This window comes from Antrostomus carolinensis, unplaced genomic scaffold (genome assembly GCF_000700745.2).
Source record: "Antrostomus carolinensis isolate BGI_N321 unplaced genomic scaffold, ASM70074v2 scaffold8633, whole genome shotgun sequence".
Classification (NCBI taxonomy): domain Eukaryota; kingdom Metazoa; phylum Chordata; class Aves; order Caprimulgiformes; family Caprimulgidae; genus Antrostomus; species Antrostomus carolinensis.
Window position 1 is genome coordinate 26064 of NW_010307210.1, and position 24612 is coordinate 50675.

Genomic DNA, 24612 nt, shown 5'->3' on the forward strand with positions numbered 1-24612 from the left:
CAGGGCTTCAGAAAGTCTGGCTAGATGGTTATCTGCTGAAGGCTTCTTTTTAAGCAATTACAATAAAATACCTTTGATGCACTTAGCTTTAACCTTGAAGTACTCCAGAGTGAAAAGATGACCAACCTATCAGAAATAAGTATAAAATTATTACCTCAGACTCGGTACATCCAGTCTGCAAAGACATTGTTCAGGGTTCATTGTTCAGGATTTTTAAATTTATTTACGTAGCATCTTCCACTGCAAAGCACTTCACCAACTTGAAGTCAGGTAGTGGTCCATATATAAATACAGTCATACTTTACATTTCTTTGAAATGTTTCATTCTCAAATACCTGAGAACATTACATAATTTCTTACAAAGAGGAATAAATCTATCATTGTCATGTGCTCACTGAGAAGATAAAAAAAGACAGTAGCACGCAGCTGCACAGCAATTCTGCTTTTCAGTGAAGTACATGTAGAATGTTATTTTTCATTTTAAGCACCAGAAGAATTTTGTTTTCAGAAGTAACTAGCAGTTTTGGAATTTGGTCAGGAAATAAAAGCGATTGCCTCTATTTTTGCAAAATGTTCCTAGGATGTTGACCATTCAGAACAAAACTGTGGTTTATTTCTTATTGTAAAAGATGGAACATGAGGTTGCAATAGCTCATTATATGTCAATAACATAAGAGTTTTCTGAAAATAATTTTCAAAGTGTTACACAAATTACATTATTACGTTCTATCATTCTCACATTGCATAAATTTAATGTTTCATCAGGATTAGCTTGTCAAGGGATTATGCAATGTCTCCTATATTTTAAAATACAGGAGCTAATGTTTCCTGTGAAGACAGTTAGATAAGGATAGTTACTTACTTTCACAGAAAAAGCCCCAGGGTTTCGCCTGTCTCCCACCTTAATACACACAAATATAATACCAAGGTGGCATTCATTACTCATAGAAAGTTAGAGTGCTAAACACTGGACAGTTTAACATCTCAGAAGGCAGCACGGCTGCCCAATGAGAAGCAGCACCCTGTCCATCAGTCTGTCCTTCCCACCGCACTGCCTCCTTCCTGGGCTGGCTTAACAAACTAGGGGGAAACAAACGATCACCACCCATCCGCAGTGGCTTAAACTGGCTTCAGAAAAACAGTGCAGTTCGTGCAGACATCCATCTGGCACTGCAAGCTTGAAGAGGACATGTTACACACGTACAAGGAAGGAAAACCAGAACAATACAGAAATACCTTAAAAAAAAAAAAACCCAAACCTGCCAAACATCTGTGTTCAGAAATCAAATTAGAGAACTTTTAAATATTAAGTGAAGAATCTTGTCTGCATGAATTTCTCAGTTGTTAGTATCAACAGCATAGATAAAATTTAGTCTAAGTCACTGATATAAGTTAAAATAGTGGAGAGAAAACCCTGTGTTTCCTTAAGCAACTCCACATTCAGGTAGAAGCATCCCCACCACTGCCTTTGGGACTCCGCAGCACAAGTGTTATCACATGGCGGCTGTCTCAATCCTCAGCTAATTCTTCTTTTTTAAAACTGCAGTACAAAACTTCCTCAGTTCTTTAAAATCTGTTGTCTCTGAGGAATATTGGGAGATATTAGCAGGTATACATAATTTATTAAATAAATTACAAACAATCCAATTATTTCAATTGTCTTGAGATGGAAATGCCTGCTCAGAAATAAGAGTGTGAACGACCCAAGGTGGAATCTCCTGACACCATGAATAAGTTTTCATCTCATATTTCAGAGCTAGGAGGGGACAGTTGTTCATTAATTCAATTAATTAAAAAAAAAAAATAAAGTGGGGTAACTTCCATCCTTCTTCCTAATTTTAGATATAAAATAACTAATTCAACAAGACATATCATGTGAAGCAGTCCAAGAATGTATAATGAATTTATCCTCTATTAGGAAGGCTGATGAAGAGATGATGATTCCCTACAGCGTGATAGCATCTGAATACTACACATACCCATTTTTAAGGATATCAGGAATACAGAAAAAAAATAGCTATATATGTTAGTTATTTTTATACTATGTCTAGTACTTGGAGATCTGACATTGCAATAAAGTATGATTTGAGAATATGTGCAATGAAAAGTATAGTAATCTTTTAAATAAGCTAAAAGGTAGAAGTTTAATCGTAATTGATTTTCTATTTAAAGATGATGCTTATCAAATCATGCTGCAGGCATGAAGAATAACAGAACATCCATACAATGTTTTCTTTTATTGGCAATTTAGTTGTCTTCAACACTGGTTTTCAGCTTGCCATAAGACACTTCTATTAAGGTAGATATTTCATTAAGAATTCAAGCTAAAGGCTCCAACTCATTAAATTTACCTTTATGATAATGTTAACATTTGGTTTAGGGAGATATTTTTCTTACAGAGGCAGATACAGACTGCTTGCATGGCCTAAGGAACAAGTATCTCCATTTTCTCCTCTTAAAACATTAGGCAAGAAATTTAATAGAATCATTAGTTCTTCTCTTTAATCACTCTTCCTTAGGTCTGAAATTATTTTGCACTGTTTGCCCCAGTAATATAGAAAATGGGAAGATGCAAGTTATTTATTTCAGGTCTTGAAGCCTACTTTTGCTAATACAATGTACACACAGCGCTGACCAATATGAAGCCATTTCAATCATCAGATGCTCTGCGATGTAACATTTACTTCAGGGAAACTGGCAAAGCCTCTCAGTGGAACTACATTTCTGCCTCTTTAATGAATCAGCACATATGATCATTAACTATAATTTCTACTGTCCATGAGAACCCAGTCCTTCCCTTTCCTTGAACTTTTTTAACTATTTCCATAAACAACAAGGAATTTCCACATTGAACGTTCCACAAAAAGATGACAGACACAGACTACCTGTGAGATCAGTTCCTTCTGGAAAGATGAGGAGTTGTAGTGGTTCATGAATGTCACAGAAATAATCCAGCATTTTTTCAAAGTGACTCTTGTCATCTTCCCACTTTCTCTGAATGAAAACAAAGGCAGCAACCTGCATTGCCCAGCCTAAAGTATAAAAAAAAAAGACACTTTTAGTAACATTTCACTCTGATACGTCTACAGTGTCTCTTATTCAAAAATATTTTATTAATTGTGTTAGACACCTATTGTCACCTCTGATTAACAGCACTTAGTTACCTTGTAAAAGGGGCTTTGGATAGGAAGCAAAAGAATGCATAATCTAACTAAATAAATCTAAATAAATTTGGAATGGCTAGAGTTTTGCAAAACTTTAGTTATCAGAGTTAGAAAAGTTTTCCAGAGAGCAAGAATAGGGTCAAAGCTGTCACAAAGTGAAGTATTTAAAACCATGGCCCTCACTATAATATCCTTAATCACTGCAACACTGATTTGCTCAAGGGAAGGTGCTGCCCCTACGGACAAACACCTCAGCAATGCACTGCAGGATAAAAGAAAGCTGCACTATGTATAGATAGTTGCTCTTGGTAGTGTGTGTTAGCCATGTGCATTGTACAGAAAATGTCTATTGCTCTGAGGGCTTTACTACATATACTTCCTTATAATTTTAATTACTAATAAAATAAAATACAAAGTTGTTCTTTGCATTTGATTTTAGAAAAAAAATACATATATCCATTTGCTTGTATTAACACACAGGAGAATTGTGAAAATTTACAGCCTGACATCAAACTGACAACGTAAAGCAGTTAAATAAATGAAACCACTGCTGAGCCTGCAGCTCAGGGGTCACACGCCATTATCTTTGATAAGCATTCTTGCCTTTTTTGGCACAATTTCCTATACAAAATATCACATAATATCAGAAGTTCTGTTCACTAGTTCAGACAGCAGGACTAAAAATCAGGGCTCCGGTTGCACCACATGCCCATGATGCTCCCTTCTTAAACAGGGCTCGGGGGAGCATGACGTTGCCTTAACACTGTATTTGGCTTAGCTTGTATCTCATCAGAAAACCTGCAGACAGACACCGCCACATCAAAGAGAAAACATCACAGCTTCCCATTCTCCTCTTTGCTCATCACAGTCCCCAAAGTCTGTTTTATCCTTTGCTGGGGACTTACAGCATGTTCTTCTTGCACTTTATTTCAGCTCCTCTTTATGGGGATTCCTTTCTATTCTGTTCATGGCAATATCTTACAAGGGGCGTATGCTAGAAAATCACCTATTAAAGTCACCAATTTTTAAATCAACTTCCTAAATCAGTCAGCCTGCATAATCTATTAGCCAAGCTGCATAATTTCCTCTGTATTGGATAGGAACATTAATTGTATTGTTAGAGATTTGTAACCTGTATTGTGGGGTACATACCTTTTATTTTTAAATCAACTAAACAGAAGGAGCATGCATAACTAACATGCTCTCTGTAATCTGGACCTAATGAGTCTCAGATACTCAGATATGAATGACATTCAGATAACTGAATATGGGAAGTGGTTACATGAATTAAGAAGATAAGATGCCCAGAATGCAGTCTCAGCAAATCTTTTCATATTTGCAAGCTGTTCTTGTTAAAAAGCCTCTGTAAACAAAACTAAACTTTGACCACAACATTTTCTGTGCATCTATGCACATATCACATTCCCACATCTGCAGTGTCAAGAAGTATCAGTACAGTTTTGTTAATACAGCCTATCTATGTTTAAGCAAATAATTTGCATGAAAAAAAGATCAATTTTAAAATAACTGAAAAATAACTTAAGTAATTTAACTATGGTTTCTTTTGCCATTTATTCACCTCCTACTGCTACAATACATTCCACTACAGTGGTGCAAAACCTTTATTTGAAATTGAACTAATCAGTGCTTCATTTTCACACTTGTCATTGTGTTATATGAAAAGGACATCTTTCCATACCAAACATTGCCAAATCACGCCAAAGCATTTGGTTCCTTTAGAAGATACATGGAAATGGTATGAAGCTGCGTCAGGGGAAGTTCAGATTGGACAATGGAAAAGGTTCTTCACTGGGAGGGTGGTCGGACACTGGAACAAGCTCCCCAGGGAAGTAGTCACAGCACCAACCCTGTCAGAGTTCAAGGAGTGTCTGGACGATGCTCTTAGTCACATGGTTTAGTTTTAAGTAGTTCTGCAAGTAGCAGGTAGTTGGACTTGATAATCCTTATGGGTGCCTTCCAACTTAAGATATTCTATGATACCTCATCTGAAATTGAATTCATAAAAATGAGCACAGCAAAGGAATAAAGCCCTCTAAGCAAAAACAGAGATACCTCGTACATTTACAGCTCTGAGAATGTAGATGCTCCATGGGACACAGTAAAAATACATACAGATTAGGAAAGTTGTGCTGTGGTTTTAGTGTTTTCCAATCGTTCTGATCGCTCCGTCCAGATCTTGTGTATGTTTTATGTACCCTAGACACTATGCCTAACCTGCACTGTGATAAACCATTGTATTCTCTGGTATCACACATCAGGCCTAAATTATTCAGTCCTTGTATTCTCATTGCAGCACAGTCTGTAGGTGGGAAGAAGGGAAACGAGAAGCAAAATAAATGCTCGCTTGGGAAGCCTGCTGATACTTTCCCAGGTCAGCAGCTCCTTAGGAAGTGGGATTTCAGTCCTTAACAGGGAGGGAGCATGGAAAAAACCTCACTGCCAGATCCCACCCTCTCCCCTATCTTTTTCCATGCAGCACAAGGCTTTAAATTATATGCAAACTTGGACATAAACTCTTTCCAGCGATCATTCTTTAACAGCACTGTGAACATCAAATTACAAACACCTTTAGCTACTAAGAAAGCTGCTGCTTGTTTGACTCTTACTTTATCTGGCTGAACTGCCTTAAAGCAGAGGGTAGTTTCCCATTCCCATCCTAAGTGGTAGTGTTCTATACAGGCTATGAAAAATTAAACAGAGGCAGTAATGTAATGACAGCAGGGTGTCAAGGAGAAGAAATAAAGAAAGAGAGGAAAGGGAGTTGGGAGGAATCTAGTTCTTAAATAAACAACAAGTTTGATTTTCTAACCTTTCCAATAGATAACATCCAGTGTTCTCAAAGAATATTTCTATCTTTAAGTGTACATCTAATTAGATAAAACAGTCCTGACTGCTCAAATAAGAACAGATTATCTAAGTCAGATGACTAACAGTAAAGGACCCAGCTTTACTCCCCACTTACCCCCAGAAGAGCACGTTGTGCCCAACTATTTTACCATCTAGGAGTGTGCAGGAATCCTCCACATTCACTCAGCGTTAAAGCCTCCAGTGAAAGGCAACAAAAAGATGAATTACTGCCTTAAACCAAAACCCTGGTCCCTGCGCCTATGGGGAGGAACACCTGCTGTTTACATGTCTCACCATCCCACCAGATTGAAGCGAGAGAGGAAATCCAGCACAGGCACGCAGACACATGCCTTTGAACAGTGCGAAAGCAGCTCTCGCTTTGATTTCTATTCCACATTGTGTGGAATTCTGCTGCTGGAAAAACAACATGTAACGAGTCTGAGGCACAAGGTGGGATCCAAATGGGAATGCACAGAGAAATCAGAGGAATTCAGTAAAGCAATGGGCAAAATGAAAGGTTTTGCTAATCAGCAAGATTTATGAATAAGCAGCAGAAGGAAGTATCTTCTCATGGGCAGCCTGCAGTGAGACACGCTGTTCAGCTAATTATTGTTAAGTTTAGGTCAACACATTGTCCAAGAAAAGTAATTATGTTTTGCTCTTTTGCTCAATGTTTTTGGTCGTCTAAAAGCTCCCAGGCAACAGGAATTTTTCTAGCAAAGGCAGCATTTACTTGACTGGGGAAAAATGGTTGTCTTTTGATTTGCAGATTCTTGAGAAATCATCAGTTATAAAAACACAGCAGAGAAACAGTAAAGCTAAAGAAATTGTAATAATGCAACTCCACTTCTTTGCTAAATCAGTCTTCTTGTAATAGATGACATTTCTGAAAAGTAACATTGCCTGTAAAAGTACACAAAAAGCATCACACTGCACAGCTCTTGCTGAAAATTGCAAAACAGCAGTGTGAAAACCTACTCGGTAGAGTAGCTAGCCACATTAAATCACCTTTTCACAGCTGAAAAAATAAAAAAGGCAGCTTCAAATCTCAAGTAACACATATATGTTAATGATATGTACTCCACACTTCAATAAGGCTTTATCAGTATATAATTCTACACAGAAAAAAAAATTTACACAAAATGTAAAGCATACTATTGAACTAGATAAATGTGCTGTATGTAAGAATTTCATTCCTGCCTGGGGGATAAAGCAAATTATAGCTTATGTAGGTTGAGAATTTGCAGCATTGTATTAAAAATGGTAGTTGCAAGTGTAAAGCTTTTCAAATTCTAAGACGCTGCGCTTCTCTTTTTCCTCATCTCAAAATCTTTTATAAGAAAATAACACTTGAACCTGAAATTTCTTATGTGTGTTTTCATTGCAAAGGTAATTTGGGAGTAAGTAGATACTACGGATGGAGGTGGCAATGAATAAAAGGAAGAGGGGAGTTGTGCAAAAACATGTCTTTGGTTTTATGTTTATATATTTTAATGTTTTTATGCTTACATTTCCATAAGCATCTCACAAATTAGACATCCCAAAAAATGTCATGTCTCTGCAGGAGGAATATCATGGTCGATGCTGAAAGCAAATATAGACACATCAAGAAAATGGTATCTATGTATTTCCCATTGCAATGCAACAAAACAGCTAATACTACTAAGCCTCCTGCAAACAAATTCAATAAATTACTCAAATCTACAAAAACAAGTAGGAAAATAGAAGTTCTAACTATGGGATTATGTTCATTCACCTCCCCTCTTTCTTCCACTGTGTTATTCACTGTTTTTTCCATATCAAACATTCTCTTGGTCAAAATAAAAAATCCCCATTGTTTAGTGTGCCTATATTCAGTAGGGATCTGGTCCTAATCAGGGCTTTTGAAGCAACGGTGAACCAGACATCTAGGCTTAATAAGGGAAATCACTCTGAAGCACATGATCCCACTGTATACAAATAATTGGGTCCATTAACAGTTTGTTATTACAAGTGTTTTGCTGCATAAAATATCCACAAGGCAACAAAACCACGCAATTCAGAATGTTCCTTATTTTAAAGGTGGGCAGGTATTAAAAAGACGTTAGCACATGGAAAATCACACAGGAAGTCAGGGTTTAAAGTCACTACGTATATACACAGTTAAGTTTTCATCAGTATAGATTGCTGAACGGATTTTTGCAAATTCAATCAGAATCAGATGTATTACTGTTTTGTCTAGAAAGTTTTACATCTAATAACCCAAAGCAAATTAAAAATTCAAAGATTTTTTAAATTTAATGTGATGGTTTGAGTGCACAAACTAGGAAAATAAATAAATAAATGCTTCTTGAAATAATCTCATAATGTAAATTCTCTGCTCCTGGCAAGTTTTTTTTAACCATGCTCAATTCCAATAATGTAGTTAAGAGTATAATGAATTGAACAACTACCATCTGATTTGATGATTTCTTTGAGCAAATTATAAAACTAGCTAAAAGATAAAATTCACAAACATAGATTCACAGTAGCACTCCTAATTTTACACTGAAACATCTGATTCAGTCTATTTATTCATTCGATTCAATCTATTTTGTAAGGTGTCTAACACTGGTATGCTTTCACTATTGCCTTGCCATATCAGGCTCTGAACATTAATGTACATCAGTTTTAATTATTTTTTTATGGTCATGTTCAGTTTATGTTCAGACCACATATTTCATACATGTATATACCACATAGTCTACTTTTTACTTGGACAGAATATAGTATCTTCCAATTTATGTGAAATCTAAACCTTTTTTTGTACTGAAACAACGTCAGTGGACAAACAGTAATTTTAGAAACACAGAATTTTAAGGTAACTGAAAAAAAAAAGAAAAATATTCTGATCTTGCTTTGATCAGTTTTACCTCTGATTTCCACATAGTTCTCATATATTTGTTTCAGCACCAAAATTTTCGAAATTTTATATTTATTTAAGTCACATTCAAATATTAACACTTCCTATATTTCCTTTGCTCTGCCTCATTCTCTTGTGGGAGAATACAGTATGTGCCAGTAGAAACATCTGCTTTAGCTTATTGTTTATTTATAATACAATTAAAAGCACCTTCAAACAATATTTGCATTACAAGATTTACTTGTCAGGGCAACAATGCTGTCAAAAAGCTAGCCAGATACAGTGGGCTATGTCTTAGCTGTGGAAATTTAACTGTGAAACCTTCTAGAAAGGATATTCCATTGAAGAACTGGTCTCAGCTAATATACACACAAAAAAAATGTGTGAAAGTACGTAGGAAAAAATAATGACAGTAGTAGCAGGATATATCCAGACAGAGGTATACCATTCTCTTGGAAAGTATTCTTTCAGTCCCTTAATCATGGATCAGAAAGATGCTATTTGGACACTTCATACTTAAATATTCATTCTATTTCCTAAATTATGCCATTTCTAGAGAACATGGACAATCAGATTATTAACTCTACCATTGTATTAGGGCTACTTACACAAAATCATTGTGCTAAAATGCTATAAACACTGTTAAGGAACATTAAACCTATTCAGTTACATCCAGTTACAATATCCATCTTAAAATAACACTTCAAATTTGATTTGGTGCACTGTGTAAAATCAGAATAATATAACATTACTCAAAACTAGAGCAAACTAAAGCAAAGGCTTAAACCTGTCGGATGCCTGGAAAGTTGCTTTTTCTAATGCATTTTAAAAATACATCAATACAGTGAAACAGTGCATGAAAACCTAAGTATTAAAAAAGATGAGTCTTGCCCAACACATATCTGGAGAAAAGCCCCACATCATTCCATAATCTCGAGAGACAGTAAGGAAACCTCTGGTTGGTAGATCATGGGGAGTGAAAAGACCTACAGAAATGCACCTGAAAATGGCAGGGTACAGTGTGAGCCTCTCCTATGGATGTGCCATCTTCACTGCAAGTCAGAAATGGTGAGAGATTTTACAATTCAGTACCTTTTTGGTAGGTCTGCATCGTTTTCAGATGCTCCATTTCCTTATGGGAGGACTGTGAAGGTAAACAGCAGAAAAAGGTCTGGAGACCAGCTACCTAGCAAGGCGGCAGAAGAGGACCTAACTAATGTCTCTGGCTGCATCTCAGCACTGTGGTCCCATAAAGGTGGGAGTATCTTGCCTGGCCCCCTCAGACTCCTTTTGGTGCATGTTTTGGAGAGGCAAAGGAGGGAGGCTGGAGTCCTTATTATACAGAAAGGATACAGAAAGTTTAAATGGAATATAGACTATTTTTTTTTTCCTGACAGAGCTAGAAATATTTCTGTGGTATTCACCCAAAAAATATTCCTATTATGTCTTTCCTGGATTACTGAACAAAGACAACAGCCAGCTGGAAAACAGGTACCTAAATATCTTTTCTTCCCCACAGGAAAATGCATCTAGAGTTATAGGCAAATTAAGTTGCATTTTTGCTTCTAAGTATAATCCTTCCCTCACATTTACAACTTCTTCAAGAGAGCGTTGTGTATCTGTCTTCACCATGAACAATCATTAGAATAACAATTGTGCTTTCCATTAGAAACGTACTTTTCAACTTCTACTTTAAAAATCACATAGGATAACAACTCTAAGGTAATTAAATCTGGCAGCTCATAATTGAATAGCTAGAAGACGAAATGTCACAGCTCCTCAAAGTTCTCATTTCAGCCTAGTTTAACATAGCAGAGATACTTGAGAAGTGAGCTATGCCAGGAAGTTCAGTAGGTTACACTTTTAATTTTTTAAACCAATATTCTCTATTGACAAGAACTTGAATGCAAATCCAGCTATAACCTGAACAAAGATGCTTCATGCCAAACTATTTATATCCCTATCTACAGAAGTAGCTGTGGCAGCACAAACATTTCCATGCCAATATAAATGCATACAGATTCCCCACAGCGTGCTGCTTTAACTTTACTCCAATTGAGTTAAGCGGTAACATTTTCTAGGCTTAGCGACACCAATATTTTACTTCATGGTAGCTGATCCATCATAGCCGTCGGTGTGCATGCTCTTAGCCCGTGGCAAAGGCAGGATAATTTGAGGTTGTTTTGCCCTGCTTCATTAAAAACTAAGATGACTCAAATTACTTTGAATTTGCTTCAGGCGAAGCTCGTGCAGATGGACAGCTATAATGGATCAACTGACGTGCTGGCTGGTGGGGCTCAGCCCAGTGCTGAAATAGAGAACAAGTACTTTTTTTTATTTTCCCCTGGCACTTAACAAAACAAGGGCCAAACCTACCTTGAGCCTTTGAGAGCTACAACACACGAGTACCTGGATGACTGAAAAACAACTAAAAAGCTCCTATATCTTGCAGTCTTTTCAAGAGCAACATTAGCCAGAGAGTAACTTGCATACAGAGGTGAAGATCTGGACAGAATTACTCAGTTATCTCTGTTCTAACTATTCCAGGTTTGCCTGCTTTGCTTACTCTCCTCTTTTCTTTATCACCTTGTCCTTTCCTAAACTGTTCCTGCCCCAGTCCACTCCAGCTATAATTCCCTGCTTTAGCAGTCTCAGTGAGCCATCTTAAAAATAGTAAGTCTTCAAGATACGTCCACCAATAGTGCCTGCAGCACCTGCATACTTTACATTTGTACACTGAATTATGGTGGTGTTTATCTTTTCCATCTGCACTAAGCAAAATGAGGGTGAATATTATCTCATGTAGCAGCCATGCACTGACACTAACCCCTTTTGGTTACCTTCTTTCATTTTTCCATCAATTTATCTGACAGTCCTCAAATTAAATCCAAATTTTAATTTATTTTTCATGTAGATGTCGAGGCATTTTTAACCACTAAAATCCAAATCTTACTGCAAGGCCACCCATAATTAAAATCCTATTTAAAACAACAAACACAAGCAAATCGTCCATCATTAAAATACATCTCTATCTGCAGTGAAGTCTTACTGGTTCATATGACAAGACTTATACAAATTAAACTATTAAGATCAAAAGGATGCAGCTATCTTCTAGTGATTATCTGGTCATCTGACACTGCTGTGTACGTTCCTTGGTATCTACTCGAACACTACGTATTCCACAGCATATGCTGAACACAAGTGCATCATCATCTGTGTCACTTCCCATGCTATTCCTTATTAATTGAGAATAGGTGAGAATATAAATTGTACAGATCTATTACAAGTACTGTGGAAAAGTCCTATCCTGTCAGACTACGCAGGAAACTGTCAATGCCATTAGAAATTCTCCTTGAAAACTGACACTGCAGAATGTGTCAGTAGTTTCTGATGATGTCAGATGAGAAACTGCAGCAACAGCTAAGAGCAGAGTAGTGCTCCCTCGAGATGCCAACTTTGGCAAGTTGTACCGAAATGCTGCAAAAATGTTTCTGAAATTGAAATTACTGAAATGTAATACCTCTTTTTGAAAACTTTGCTGCACACAATTTATCAAGCCAAAGCTACGGTTCCAGGAAGAAAGGACCATCTGTTTTCTCTTTGGGCTTCTTTTTTTAAGGCTCGCTTTTAATCAGTTTAAAGTTTTTTCATACACTGGAATGCAAAGAATTAATAACTTAAGAACTGGATAAGTGACTCAATGCTTCTTGAAATACCGACTCCTTTGAATTTAATTATAATTAACTAGAAAATAACTGTCTACTTGTAATACAGACTCATTAAATCTGATACCTTTACACTTTTAACCTACAATGGGGGTGACAATGTCTCTCGATCTATTTGCATTCCAAGCTTTGGCCTTCACCATATATAGCACCTGCGTTGGTATAATCTCTCACAGACCTATTTTTACACCCCAACTGGGACAGTACTTATAACTACAAAGATGTAACGCTTAATACTCACAAGGTTTTCGACAACATGGCAATTAAAGGGTTGTATTATAAACCTTATCTTTACATAAATTTAAATTAATTGCTTGTTAAAAAAAAATCCTTTGAAAGATCAGAAAAAATAGCATTGAAAGTAATACAGTATATTCCTTCAAATATTTCTCAAACTCAAAGCAAAATTACCATTAGGTAAAGATTTATTGGAAGTTACATTTAGCCAATATATCAATGCTTCCATAATCCTATATTTTTGACTATGTACAACTAATTCATATAAATATATGACAAGATGAAACTGAAAGGCATGGTGAAAGTAACTGTTTTAATTTCCACAAATATTATACCTTAAATGATCAACATCTAAAGTATCAACTATAGCTGCAGTGCACTGAAACTGTCCAGTTGATTTCCAGGATATCTTCTTGCCTTTAGAAGCTCATAAAATAAACACAACTTTTATGCATGCAACCACTGGACACAATTTAACAAGAACAAAAACTGACACACACCTATTAAAAGCCTATCACACAACACAGCAGGGCAATTAGAGATAAGTAGGAGAAATTCAACTCTTACTGGTGAGATTCAAGGTTGTCCACTTTGGACACTGCTTTCTGCTATATCACTGAACCAACAAAATTCATACAGATTCATGATTAAATCTTTCCTGTCAATCTTAATTTCATCCAAGAATCTCACTTTCCAACTCTACCCTAATGACATGGCTATACAGAATACTTTATTTTTGCAAGAATCTGTCACCCAAAACACATGCTGACTGAACATGGAGACACATATTTCTAGGGTCTCTTTTCTGATATACTATGATAGAATAGAAGCTGGACATTTACGACCCTAGACTATCAAATTATGGCTTGAGTGAAGGATGTAGTTTAGCTGGTTTCCTCTCCTGTGACTAATAACACAACATTAACAGTTTACTAAAAAATAAGCTAAAATTCACAACATTGCAATCCAAGTATCCAAAGCCCATATATAGTGGAGGGTGCTTAGGGATCTGACATATAAATAGTGGTTTATAACACTACAGATCCAGGCACCCAATCTACTGCCAGAAATTGTCATCCTGTAATGCAAACAAGAGTAAATGTCTGCCTTTGCCACCTCTACCACCACAGCCCACCAAGGGCAGCATAAGCTCAGGATTATCAACCTTAAAACAGCTAGTGACACACTTTCGGGAACAAAATTTTGCCAACCATAACATAGCATCCAAGCTCCTGGAGCTGACCTTTCAATTTTATTAAAGTCATTAACAAACATACATACAAATATTTTGTTAAAAACAAACAAACAAATATATATATATGTGTGTATATATATATATATATGTATATATGCTACTTTTGAAGAGATAAGCCTATGAATCTTCCAGACTATACTCTGGATTCCATCTTCCATCATTACTTTAAAAAGTTGCACTTGCAGCTGACTCCAAGATTTCAAAACATCTCTGCTGTATTATGAAGATAAAACATTTATCTACATACCTATTTTCTCATTTCCTGTAACATTAAAAGAGATGTCTTTTGTCAAGTAAAATTTACCTTAATATTTGACTGTCGGGGGAAGAAAAAAAAGTTACCTAGTTGCAGCTCTTAAGAGGACTACAGGCCCAGAAAGCGAATGCAGTAACAGCACAACAGTAGTTCCTCCATATGGAACCCTGCCAAAATTATCTGTTCAGATAAACGGCCTGACAAAAGTGAATCATAAATAAGGTTACTCTTTCGACATCATAGAGTTGATGGATATCCTGCCCAAGCTAGTTTTGTATAAAACAGCAAATAAATCTAAGAGATAAATAAAATGCAAAGAGATACTTTTATTTCAGATAAGTGTGCCTATTTATTCAGAATCTACTTGTGCGACAATTTTTGGCCTAGCTAAAACAATTTCTCTGAGTATGTGCGACTCAAGTCGGTTTCCAGCCTACATCACTATAAATACTGTTTCTTTCATATCCTGTACAGCATATTTTGCATAATCCAGTTCAATTTAAAATTATGGTTATTAAAATGAACCATCAACTTTACAACTGCCTACAGGGCTATTTCTTTAAATTTTTTTTGGTGTTTTTTTTTTTTCATCTGGTCAATAGTATAAACTGCATAATGAAGAAAGAAGCCTGATGACAGCATTTGCAATGTGGGGTGAAAAAGCACCGAAAACAAAGCGTTGAAAGAGACTTTGAAAAGACTCATAAAATCTTTTTTCATATTTTTGAAAAATGCTTTTGATATGTAAAGCAGAAATATTTTTACCTATAAAGAGCAGCACATGTAGTATATTTAAAAAGAAATGCTTAAGCATGTAGTTCAGGTGTCCTCCAGGAGATTCATCGTTTAATTGCTCAATATGCCACATATTTTACACAAGGTTTTTTTTAAATACTGAAATAGAATTTAAACCTAGGACATTTAACTGTGCTGAGCAAAATTTAAACACATTTTCCGTTCAAATTAAAGGGTTCGGTGACTTACCAAATCCCGGAATGCTTTTGAGACTGGATTTGAGACAGATTTTTTCAAGTCTGAGGTAGCTGTATCGCAGCAGGCAGTTCCACAGGAACATCCAGTCCATTCGTGTGCGATGGTTCATGATAATGACAGTCCTTTCTCCAGGAACAAATCCATCACCGGTGACAATCACCTTGGCGCCAAACACCATCTCCAGCAAGGCCTAAAATAATATCTCAATATTATGGCTATACTCCCAGAATAAAAGCATCAGCCCATTAACAATAAAAATTAATTTGAATTATATAATTTCACTTATTCACTCACATTATCACTGGTAAACAAACTTCTGACTTTTTCTAACAAAGCAGCCAGCTTTTCCACAGTAACACTCAGCTGTTTAATGGAAAAGGAAACAACTGAATAGCACCTCCTAAAAAGCATTCTTTGATAATGTCCAATGTTAAACTTACTTTGCCCCTGGTTTTCCCAGAATACTATCACGTAGGAATAAAAGTAAGGGAATCAGTATGGATTATAACATGGTAGGTGAAATTTTAAGGATAGACTGGCTGCAGAAATAATCTATTGCTCAATATTCTCAGGGCTGGGCAGGCATTAGAAGCTGCCTCGCTTTCTGCTTGAGTCCAAATGGTCAACATGCTTCTGCTTGAATTCCACCTGCAAAAATGGCTAGAACCTAATGGCAGAAAGGGCAGAGAGAGAAACCCCAATTAAGCTTGAATTCAGCACAGAGATGGAGACCTAGGTCTGTACAACTCTACAGTTCTAACCCTGATGCCTAGGTCTCCACCCGACAATTAGCAAAAAGCAGCAACCACTAAATGCTACTACACAGTCATCTCAGAAGTGCTGCCCCAAAGCAGGGAATAAGCCTTAAACTTGGAAGGACACAAACAAGAGGTCAGGCAAACAGCTTTCTCCGTTTTGCCTAAACAGCCAGTGATGCTAGAACTTCACATATAAAACATGTTTCTTGACTTACATGCCATGTGGCTCTGAAGGATCAAGTTATAAACCATTGCTTGGTAGTTTATCAAAAGCAAAAAGCAGGCCAGAGCTACACAGTAAGTTTAAGAGGTTCTGGTTTCATAATCTGGACAGCTGGATCATAAACTAGATGTACATGACATCAGAGCCCAACAGCATGCACTAGCCATGTTCACACCACTAAAGTCTCTGAACCTCCAAAAACAAGGTGGCCACATACAAATTGCTTTCTGAACATGGTTTCTGACCCGTGACCATTCCCAAATCATGGAAGAAAGTGTACAGAGGAGTGCTGGTTGGTTACAGCAAAAGACCAGGACCAGGCAAACAATTCAAAAACATGGATGATTGAATGCTTGTGCCTTGGAACCTTTTAATACCTATTGGAAACACGGTGGAAAGGTACAAAATCCCAAGAAACAGAGGCAGACAACAGATATTACCTAGAAGTATGACTTAAGGCCCTAAGGTTAGGGTCACTGGCAGGACACTGTCCAACCCAGTTAGCATAGAAAAAGAAACAACAAAACACAACTGGACATCTAGAAGAATAAACTTAAGAACTGGCCTTAACAAAAAAAAAAAAAAAAAAAAAAAAAAAAGAAAGGAAGCACTTCAAATGACCCACTTACCTTCTCTTCCCCATTATTCCTCCATAAAAATATAGAAAAAGAGCAAAGTCTGGGATTTAAACAGAGCTCTAGGAAGTAAAACTTCCTCTTCTGTTCATATTTCTGCTGTCTCTGTGCCACAGAACCTCAAAGAACACAAATTTCTCAGTTTAAGTAATCTGTAAGACCAGAATGATGTCTTGATAATGTATTGAATAGCTTGAGATCTCAGAATGAAAAGCATTATGTGGGATAACTATTAATAACTGAGCTCTCTATGATTCTAGAAAAGGTGTTTGCTATCAAGGGAAACTATGGACCACTGCAAAATCACAGATCATAGCTTAAAATTATAGAATCAGAGAATGTTGTCAGTTGGAAGGGACCCACAAGGATCATTGAGTCCAACTCCTGTCCCTGCACAGGACAATCCCAAGATTCAGACCATGTGTCTGAGGGCCTTGGCCAAATGCTTCTTGGATATTGTCAGGCTTGGTGCCATGAGCACCTCCCTGGGGAGCCTGCTCCAGTGCTCCACCACCCTAAAGTTATCTTTTCTGAAAAGAGAATAGCAGCCTTTTTTTGATAGTTTAATAAGAATCTTATTATCTTTTTAACATCTAGTTAAACATAATAATGAACAGATGTCTCATTCTAGATACCCTAATGTTTGTATAAGCCAAACTAAACTGAAACAATTAAGACCCATTTGCTGTCCCATACTGCTGACACTGCTAGAAAGGAAATAATATGTGGCAGAGGAGTGAGGAAGGTAGAAGTTTCTTCTATCTACAGATGTCAGGGTCAGGCCTTCCCTGCTGGAGTCCAACTGGTCCAACATTAGTTTATTGTTTGGAGACACAAACCCAAGTTCCTGCTTCTCCTGCCTAAGAATAGAGTACTGTAAGGACAAGGTCTGAGCCTCAAAAAGGTTGGGTGCAAAATGTTTTTCAGACCCCCTTCCTGAAAGTAAATCCCCATGATTCTTACAGGACAGAATCTTTTTCACAAAAATATTCAAATTATTTTGGTTTAGGTCCCATGTGGGCTGAAATTAAACTTCCAGACTGCAAAAGTTATCACAACTCGTTGTAATAATCCAGAATTATAAAGCTCAGGCAGCTAATTAAATAAAATACCACTATTTAATTTTGGGAAGTTTGCAATTTTAGAAAAATTGGCAGAAAGGGTCAATTTTGTGATGCTATGAGTACTCAGCTAAATTTCATCACAGCAAGAAATAACAACCCTCTGTTCCCTTTATTGGTAATTATTTCTTCCCACCTAATTTCATCGCATTTAGTAATGATGAAAAGGACAAAAATTTTAGAACGTGAAACAGCACACACTCCTTTAAAATATACAAGACAGAAACAGAGAAAGTAGAAACTATTTGATATGTAATAAAGATAAATCTTCCTTTATGCCACAAGATACGCATTTCTGCACATCAATATAGCATTTTACTTCAGAAAAATTTTTAAAAATATCTTTAAAGGCCTAGAGGAACAAAGTCCCTTGGTTTTTAGAGAACAGTTGAAGACACAGATCCTATTCATAGTGCCTTTCCTGAGGAACAATTCAGGGAAGAGCTTTGTTACTGATTTTCAGACTCCAATAGCTATAAAGTTGATGCAGTATAAGTGAGAAATACTTGAGTTTCTAGGGGAAGTTCTTTTTCATCTGAAATAATTCAACTAAAAGGACTAAATTCTAAGAGGATTAAGTAAGAGAACAGTGAAGGTCAGCAACAATGTACCAGACTGAATAATTTTCCTAATTAGATAGTTGAAGCACAGTTGAAAGGAAGAGTTTATAAAGATAACTCATTTAGGAAGTTTGTAATTTAAAAATTTCTCCTGCTTACTAGTTACTCTTCTCTGGTCAGCATCTAACTGACACTGGAAGGAGATGTCATGAAAAGACCTTTGCAAGAGTACAATTAAAACATGGCATTAGCTCACATATAAACTGTGGAAGAAGAGGGCAACTGTAGACAGGCATGCAATCTGAGCTAAAACCTGAGTCACCACAGATAGTAAGTATGTTAAGGCCTGTTTTAAAGCATAAAAAAGCAGAAAAAACTATGAAAAAATAAAAGTGTTGGTGAGCAAACTAAATTGTAGGATTATGAACATTTGCCCAGAACTTGGCTCAAACTGCAACTTACCACTGGGAGCGTGAGCCAAGTGGCCACAACACGATCAGTGATCCAGCGATACCAGGCCGGTGAGATAAACATCAAAGGTAGAAAAGGACTGAGCATGAATATACTTCCAAAAAAACTTCCCAAGAATAGTGCAAGTAGAAAGTATATTCCTTTCCATGACACCATGGCTCTGAAAGAGAAAGTTACCATTATGTTAGAGAGATAAACTGTAAATAATTACATAACTCTTCAAGTCCATAGGTCCAGTTTGAGGTAATATTCCTCCTTTTTTTCCAGGGCTAACAACATGTAAATGCAACCAAAACATTCTGACCTCACAAGCAGCAGTAAGAGAATGACTTTATAAACAGTGACTTGTAAGGCACATTGGGATATTAAAGGCATCATAAAAGTATCTGCTCCATCATAATTTCCTCCACTTACTACAGTATGTAGCTCCACTCTAAAGTCTTCAGCAAGCTATTTTTATTATGCAAAGCTACAAAGAGCTATATAACACAACATCTGTTATATTAAACTTTTCAGGTATTATCTCTGCCATTGGCAAAGTACTAATGTTAGCATTTCCTGAAGACTGGGAACTTTGCTTCTCTATTTCTCCATTTTGCTCCTTATCCCAGGGTTGCAGAAACTCATCTTCCCCATCTAACAAGGGTCTACATGTGACCTCCTTCAGAAATCACTCAAACCTTGCGAGAGTGATTGGCCATTTCAAACACCATTTCCCTTTACATCCCAACAGGACAGGCAAGCAGTGGCTGAAACTGCCCAACTCACCCTGGCTTAGAGAACTTGTGACTTTTTGAAGTTTGCTGTACTTCAACTGTCCTTATCAGTTATTTTCCAACTTATTTCACCAAAAAGTCAATAGCCTTTGGTATTTTTAAGACAGTCAGTTAGACTTGAAATATTTCAATGTCTGTGCTACCAGCTATACTCCCTTATTATAAATTGGAATGTACAGTGCACGGAACTTCTTAATGCATTACAGCAGAACACTCAGCAATCCTCCAACGATTTGTAATAGCTACAAGCTTTCATAATTTAGCGACTACTACCAGCTATGACAAAGCAAATGTGGAAATATCAATTCTCTAAATTAGGGCCTAAAAATAGACTGTTTTCATCTATTTAGGACTCAACCAATTGTTTATAAAAATCAAAAGGTTAAGTAGAAGTCACTTTTCAGTCACTTTACTGAATTCCTTTTTTGACAGGCTATTTTAGAAATTTATAAGAGCTCAGACAGACAGGACTTCAGGACAAGAAAAATAGGAAGCTGGTGGTTTTAATTTTAAAATGAGCAATGGAAAAGTAATCCATTAAGCCTTCTCTGTTGTAACATACATGATTTATCTCAAGCGTGTACCGTGCAATGTCCATAGCAATAACATTTGCACAGCAAAGTATTCTAAAGTCAAGAAATGGCAACGCTGGTGTTGCTAGCATATGAATTTGCTTCTGCTACTTCATGTTGACAAGTAAGAAGAAAGTAGCTCTATTTTGGGTTACTTTTAGGTTAAAGCAATTTCCTAAACTGTACATGTTTGGAGGAAGGCCAAGAGAAGAGACCATGCCAATTCGTTAACATAAGAAGGATATAGGAAACAGCATTTAGCCTGACTTCTGCAGCATAGCAAAAAAAGTAATATTAAATACAAACATTTGCTATTAGCTGTATCAGAAAGACTTTAACATAATGAAATTTTAATTCAAACAAACACATGTTATTTACATCCTGGAGTACAAAGCCCGCTCTTTCCTGCCAAAAGCAGGAACTAAATAACCATCTGGCCACATGCACTAAGTAGGATCAGTGTGAACACACAGGGGTTCCGTTAAGAGCGCTGCGCTGAAGAAACACTTTCTTGCTTTTGTTACTGCAAAACAGCGTAGGGAAAGTTCGAAATAAAGGTAGCAGAGGACTAAAGATGAAACCCAGAGCAGTATAGAAACAATAGAAAGGGGAAAGAAAAGCATTAAGAAGAAAAGCATCTTGCAGCAAGACTAGAAGAAAAGGCCTTCTCCTGACATGTCAAGATTTGAGACCTACAACAAAAGGCAGTAAAGAAGATTAAAATTCAATGTGCTTGACCTAATCAAGCATTTTTTGAGGAACAAACACAGCAAAACATCTGGAAACATCTAGGGACAGCTTACAGACACATAAAACCCAGTAGCAGACATAGAACTCGAGTTTGTTTAGCTTCAGCCAGCCACTCTGGCCCTCCCCGAGGCTGCTCAGAGCCACTGGTCATTGAGTCAGACGCAATGACTTCAGCCAGACAGACACCCTGGCTCCAAACGGCTCCAACACAGAAGCCCATTCCAGTTCCAAATGCTTGACTGCTGCACACAGGTAACCACAGAGTTAATAACAAAAGACACAGCTCTGTCACCCATCTAGACTCCTAGGAAAGCAATGCAGGTCACCTACTTACAGGCTGAGCTTTTCAGTTTACATTGGTCCTTCCCTCAAATTATAGCACAGAGCCAAAGATTTAAGAAAAATCCTTTCTGTATTTTATGTGAAAGACTGTCTTGTACTTTTGAAGTTCTGAAGTTTCTCTTCTTCACTCTGCAACCCAGCAGCATTTTGTTTAACATTACATTATACACATATATAAGTCCTACTGCATTCCACTGGGTTAAACACTGGTGTTTATTTCTAAATGCAAGAGATATAATGTGTTTTAATTGACGTCATTGATCTCTCTTGCATGCACATTTTTAAATTGTGAAACATACTATATTTTGTTTATTACTTATATATGATACATTATATATCTTTACACATAAACACATGCATTTATCTAGAATAATGGATAGGCTTTGTCTCTGAATTACTTCCACCATACCACGCAAACAGGTATGAGAACAAAAAACAACTCACTCCTAATGAATTTGAGCAGAACTGCAAAATGAGAAGTTTGTGATAACTTCAAGAACTTAGAGCAGAGAGTAATCCTCCAGCTGCCCTTCTGAAAACAGTGCTCACCAAGCTCATTTTAATAACAAGGTGAAATTGTTGACACACTCAACCCATTTGTTTTCATTTGTGGGTTCATGTGGTGGAGTTACAGCCCAGGCAACAGGTTATATGATTTAAAATGCATCTGTCTACACATGTCAGTTGAGCAACATTTACATATACTTGCATTTTAGCCAACAGCCAAGGATGGGTATTCATCACAGAAGCTGCTGGGCATGTTGCCTGCCAAGAGCACATGCCCTGGGCTAGAGAGCTAAAGTGTTGCTCTGCATGTGTGTAGCGCAGGGAGGGCAGCAAAGCCCCAGCTGGATGTGACACACTCGCCAGACCAGGTGCACTGCAGAAGCAACGTGCCCTCTCTAATTTAAGTGGTGCCACAAGGAACCTGTGCCAGCACCTCCTCAGCTAGGAGTACAGCGCGTAAGTTTGTAAATTCTACACAGTTTCATCAGACAAAATAATTAGTCACAACTTTGTTTCCTACTAAAGCTTCAGTACAGCTTGCCCTGCCCCTGAAGCAGTACAGTCATAGATTCATAGAATCGTTTTGGTTGGAAAAGACCTTTAAGATCATCAAGTCCAACCAAAAACCTCACACTGACAAGTCCCCAACTAAACCACATCCCTAAACGCCACATCTACACATCTTTTCAATACCTTCAGGGATGGTCACTCCACCACTTCCCTGGGCAGCCTGTTCCAATGCTTGACAACCCTTTCAGTGAAGAAACTTTTCCTGATATCCAACCTAAACCTCCCCTGGTGCAGCTTGAGGCCATTTCCTCTTGCCCTGTTGCTTGTTACTCAGGAGAAGAGATGGACACCCACCACGCTACACCCTGCTTTCAGGTAGTTGTAGAGAGTGATAAGGTCTCCCCTCAGCCTCCTTTTCTCCAAACTAAACAACCCCAGTTCCCTCAGCTGCTCCTCATAAGACTTGTTCTCCAGACCCTGCACCAGTTTCGTTGCCCTTCTCTGGACACACTCCAGCACCTCCATGTCTTTCTTGTAGTGAGGGTCCCAAAACTGTCATGTTCATACAGTGTTGCACGTTGCCTAACAAACCCTCTTTTGCCTTTTCTCAGCTCTGTATCCTCCCCACCTTTTCCCTTCCCAACAGCAACCGCTCTCCCAGCCCTGCATCCCACATCTCCTATCCCAACGTGGCAATACCTCTCCCATACACACTCCATTTCCCCCCCTTCCCTTGCAAAACCAGCTCGTTTGGGCAGGTGAAGAGCAGCAGGCTCCAAGTGTCCACACACCCTGCTGAAAAGGAAAGATGTAATGGGGAGGACCACATGGTTGGTGTGCAGGGTCAGCTATCGAGTCCTGCCAGGCCAGGCTCTGCACACTGGTGTCAACTTGTGTTGGCACTACAAGGGCTGCTGTACCCAGTTTACCATCGTGTCAGTCAGCCAAGGAATTCCCATACACCAACCACCACGAAAGACAACAGGGAATTGACTATTATCATCCTTTTGCACCGCTCAGACCCTTAAACATCTAGCCTAGAAAGAAAGTATCTTTATAGATACCTACCAACCATCCCAAATCTACCATGTGCATTCAACAACACAAGTAACAGCTACAAATCAGTACAAAGTACACGTCTGCAACTTCAAAACATGATTAAAAACCAACGAAATAATCTCAAAGGGAAAGGAGTACTTAGTGAGGACTTGTAATAGGATCTAAAACAAATGTGAAAAATCTCAAAACAAAGAAAATCAGAGCTGATTCATGTCAGAGATGAGACTTCCAATAAATGAATTAAAGGATTTGACAGGAAGTCTGAATGACAGAACCCACGCATTTTCAAAGTACAGAAGTATTCCTTTCCTGCTGCTGACAACTATCTCTTCCTAATGGAGCAATCATTCTCAACACTGGATTTAGCACAGATTACGGCCTTTACGCTTCTTAAAGCCACTTTCCATTTGCTGAGTGGGTCAGAGCTGTGGAGAGACAATCAAAACTATTTTAAGATTCAGGCAGAAAGCTGCAGTGAGACAGCAGCTTCCTACCGGGCTTGTAGTTCCTCATCTATTTTGTGGCAGAACTCCAAGTTATTGGGGCACTGTATTTCGTATGTTCTTGTTGCCACAGCAGAAGGAAAACATGCTCTGTCTCCAGGTAACGGGAAACAGCAATTCTTAAAATACAATTTTTGTTTTACGTTTCAGTTAATTTTAAAAATTCTTGTCTACAATGGGACAAATCACTTTCCAAAACAGTTGCATTTTTGTAAACTTCATCCTTATTAGAATATTTTCTTGAAATTATTTCACTATTCTATGCAAACAAAGTATTTGTAAGATAAAGTAGTAACATAAAGCAGAGGCAGCTTCCTGTGATAGGATTTTGGCTTGTTTTGCTTACCATCTACAAGTTTGCATTCAAGGTACAGCTAGAACGACAGACAAACCACAGCTTGTTACGATGATGATTTTTAAAAGGTTTTAAACAGCCTGTTCTCCAC

At 37.5% G+C, this 24612-nt stretch overlaps 1 protein-coding gene across 1 annotated transcript in view; it reads right to left on the reverse strand.

Moving 5' to 3' along the window:
* LCLAT1 (lysocardiolipin acyltransferase 1) overlaps positions 1–24612 on the reverse strand; it is a gene marked incomplete at its 3' end in the record, with an annotated part of 32686 nt that overhangs the window by 6035 nt on the left and 2039 nt on the right. The window contains exons 2-4 of the mRNA XM_010165349.2: positions 19139–19307; positions 15371–15569; positions 2886–3032 (exon numbers count right to left, since the gene is read on the reverse strand). Of these exons, the coding sequence (XP_010163651.2) occupies positions 2886–3032; positions 15371–15569; positions 19139–19307 (515 nt within the window). The remainder of the gene's footprint in view (positions 1–2885; positions 3033–15370; positions 15570–19138; positions 19308–24612) is intronic.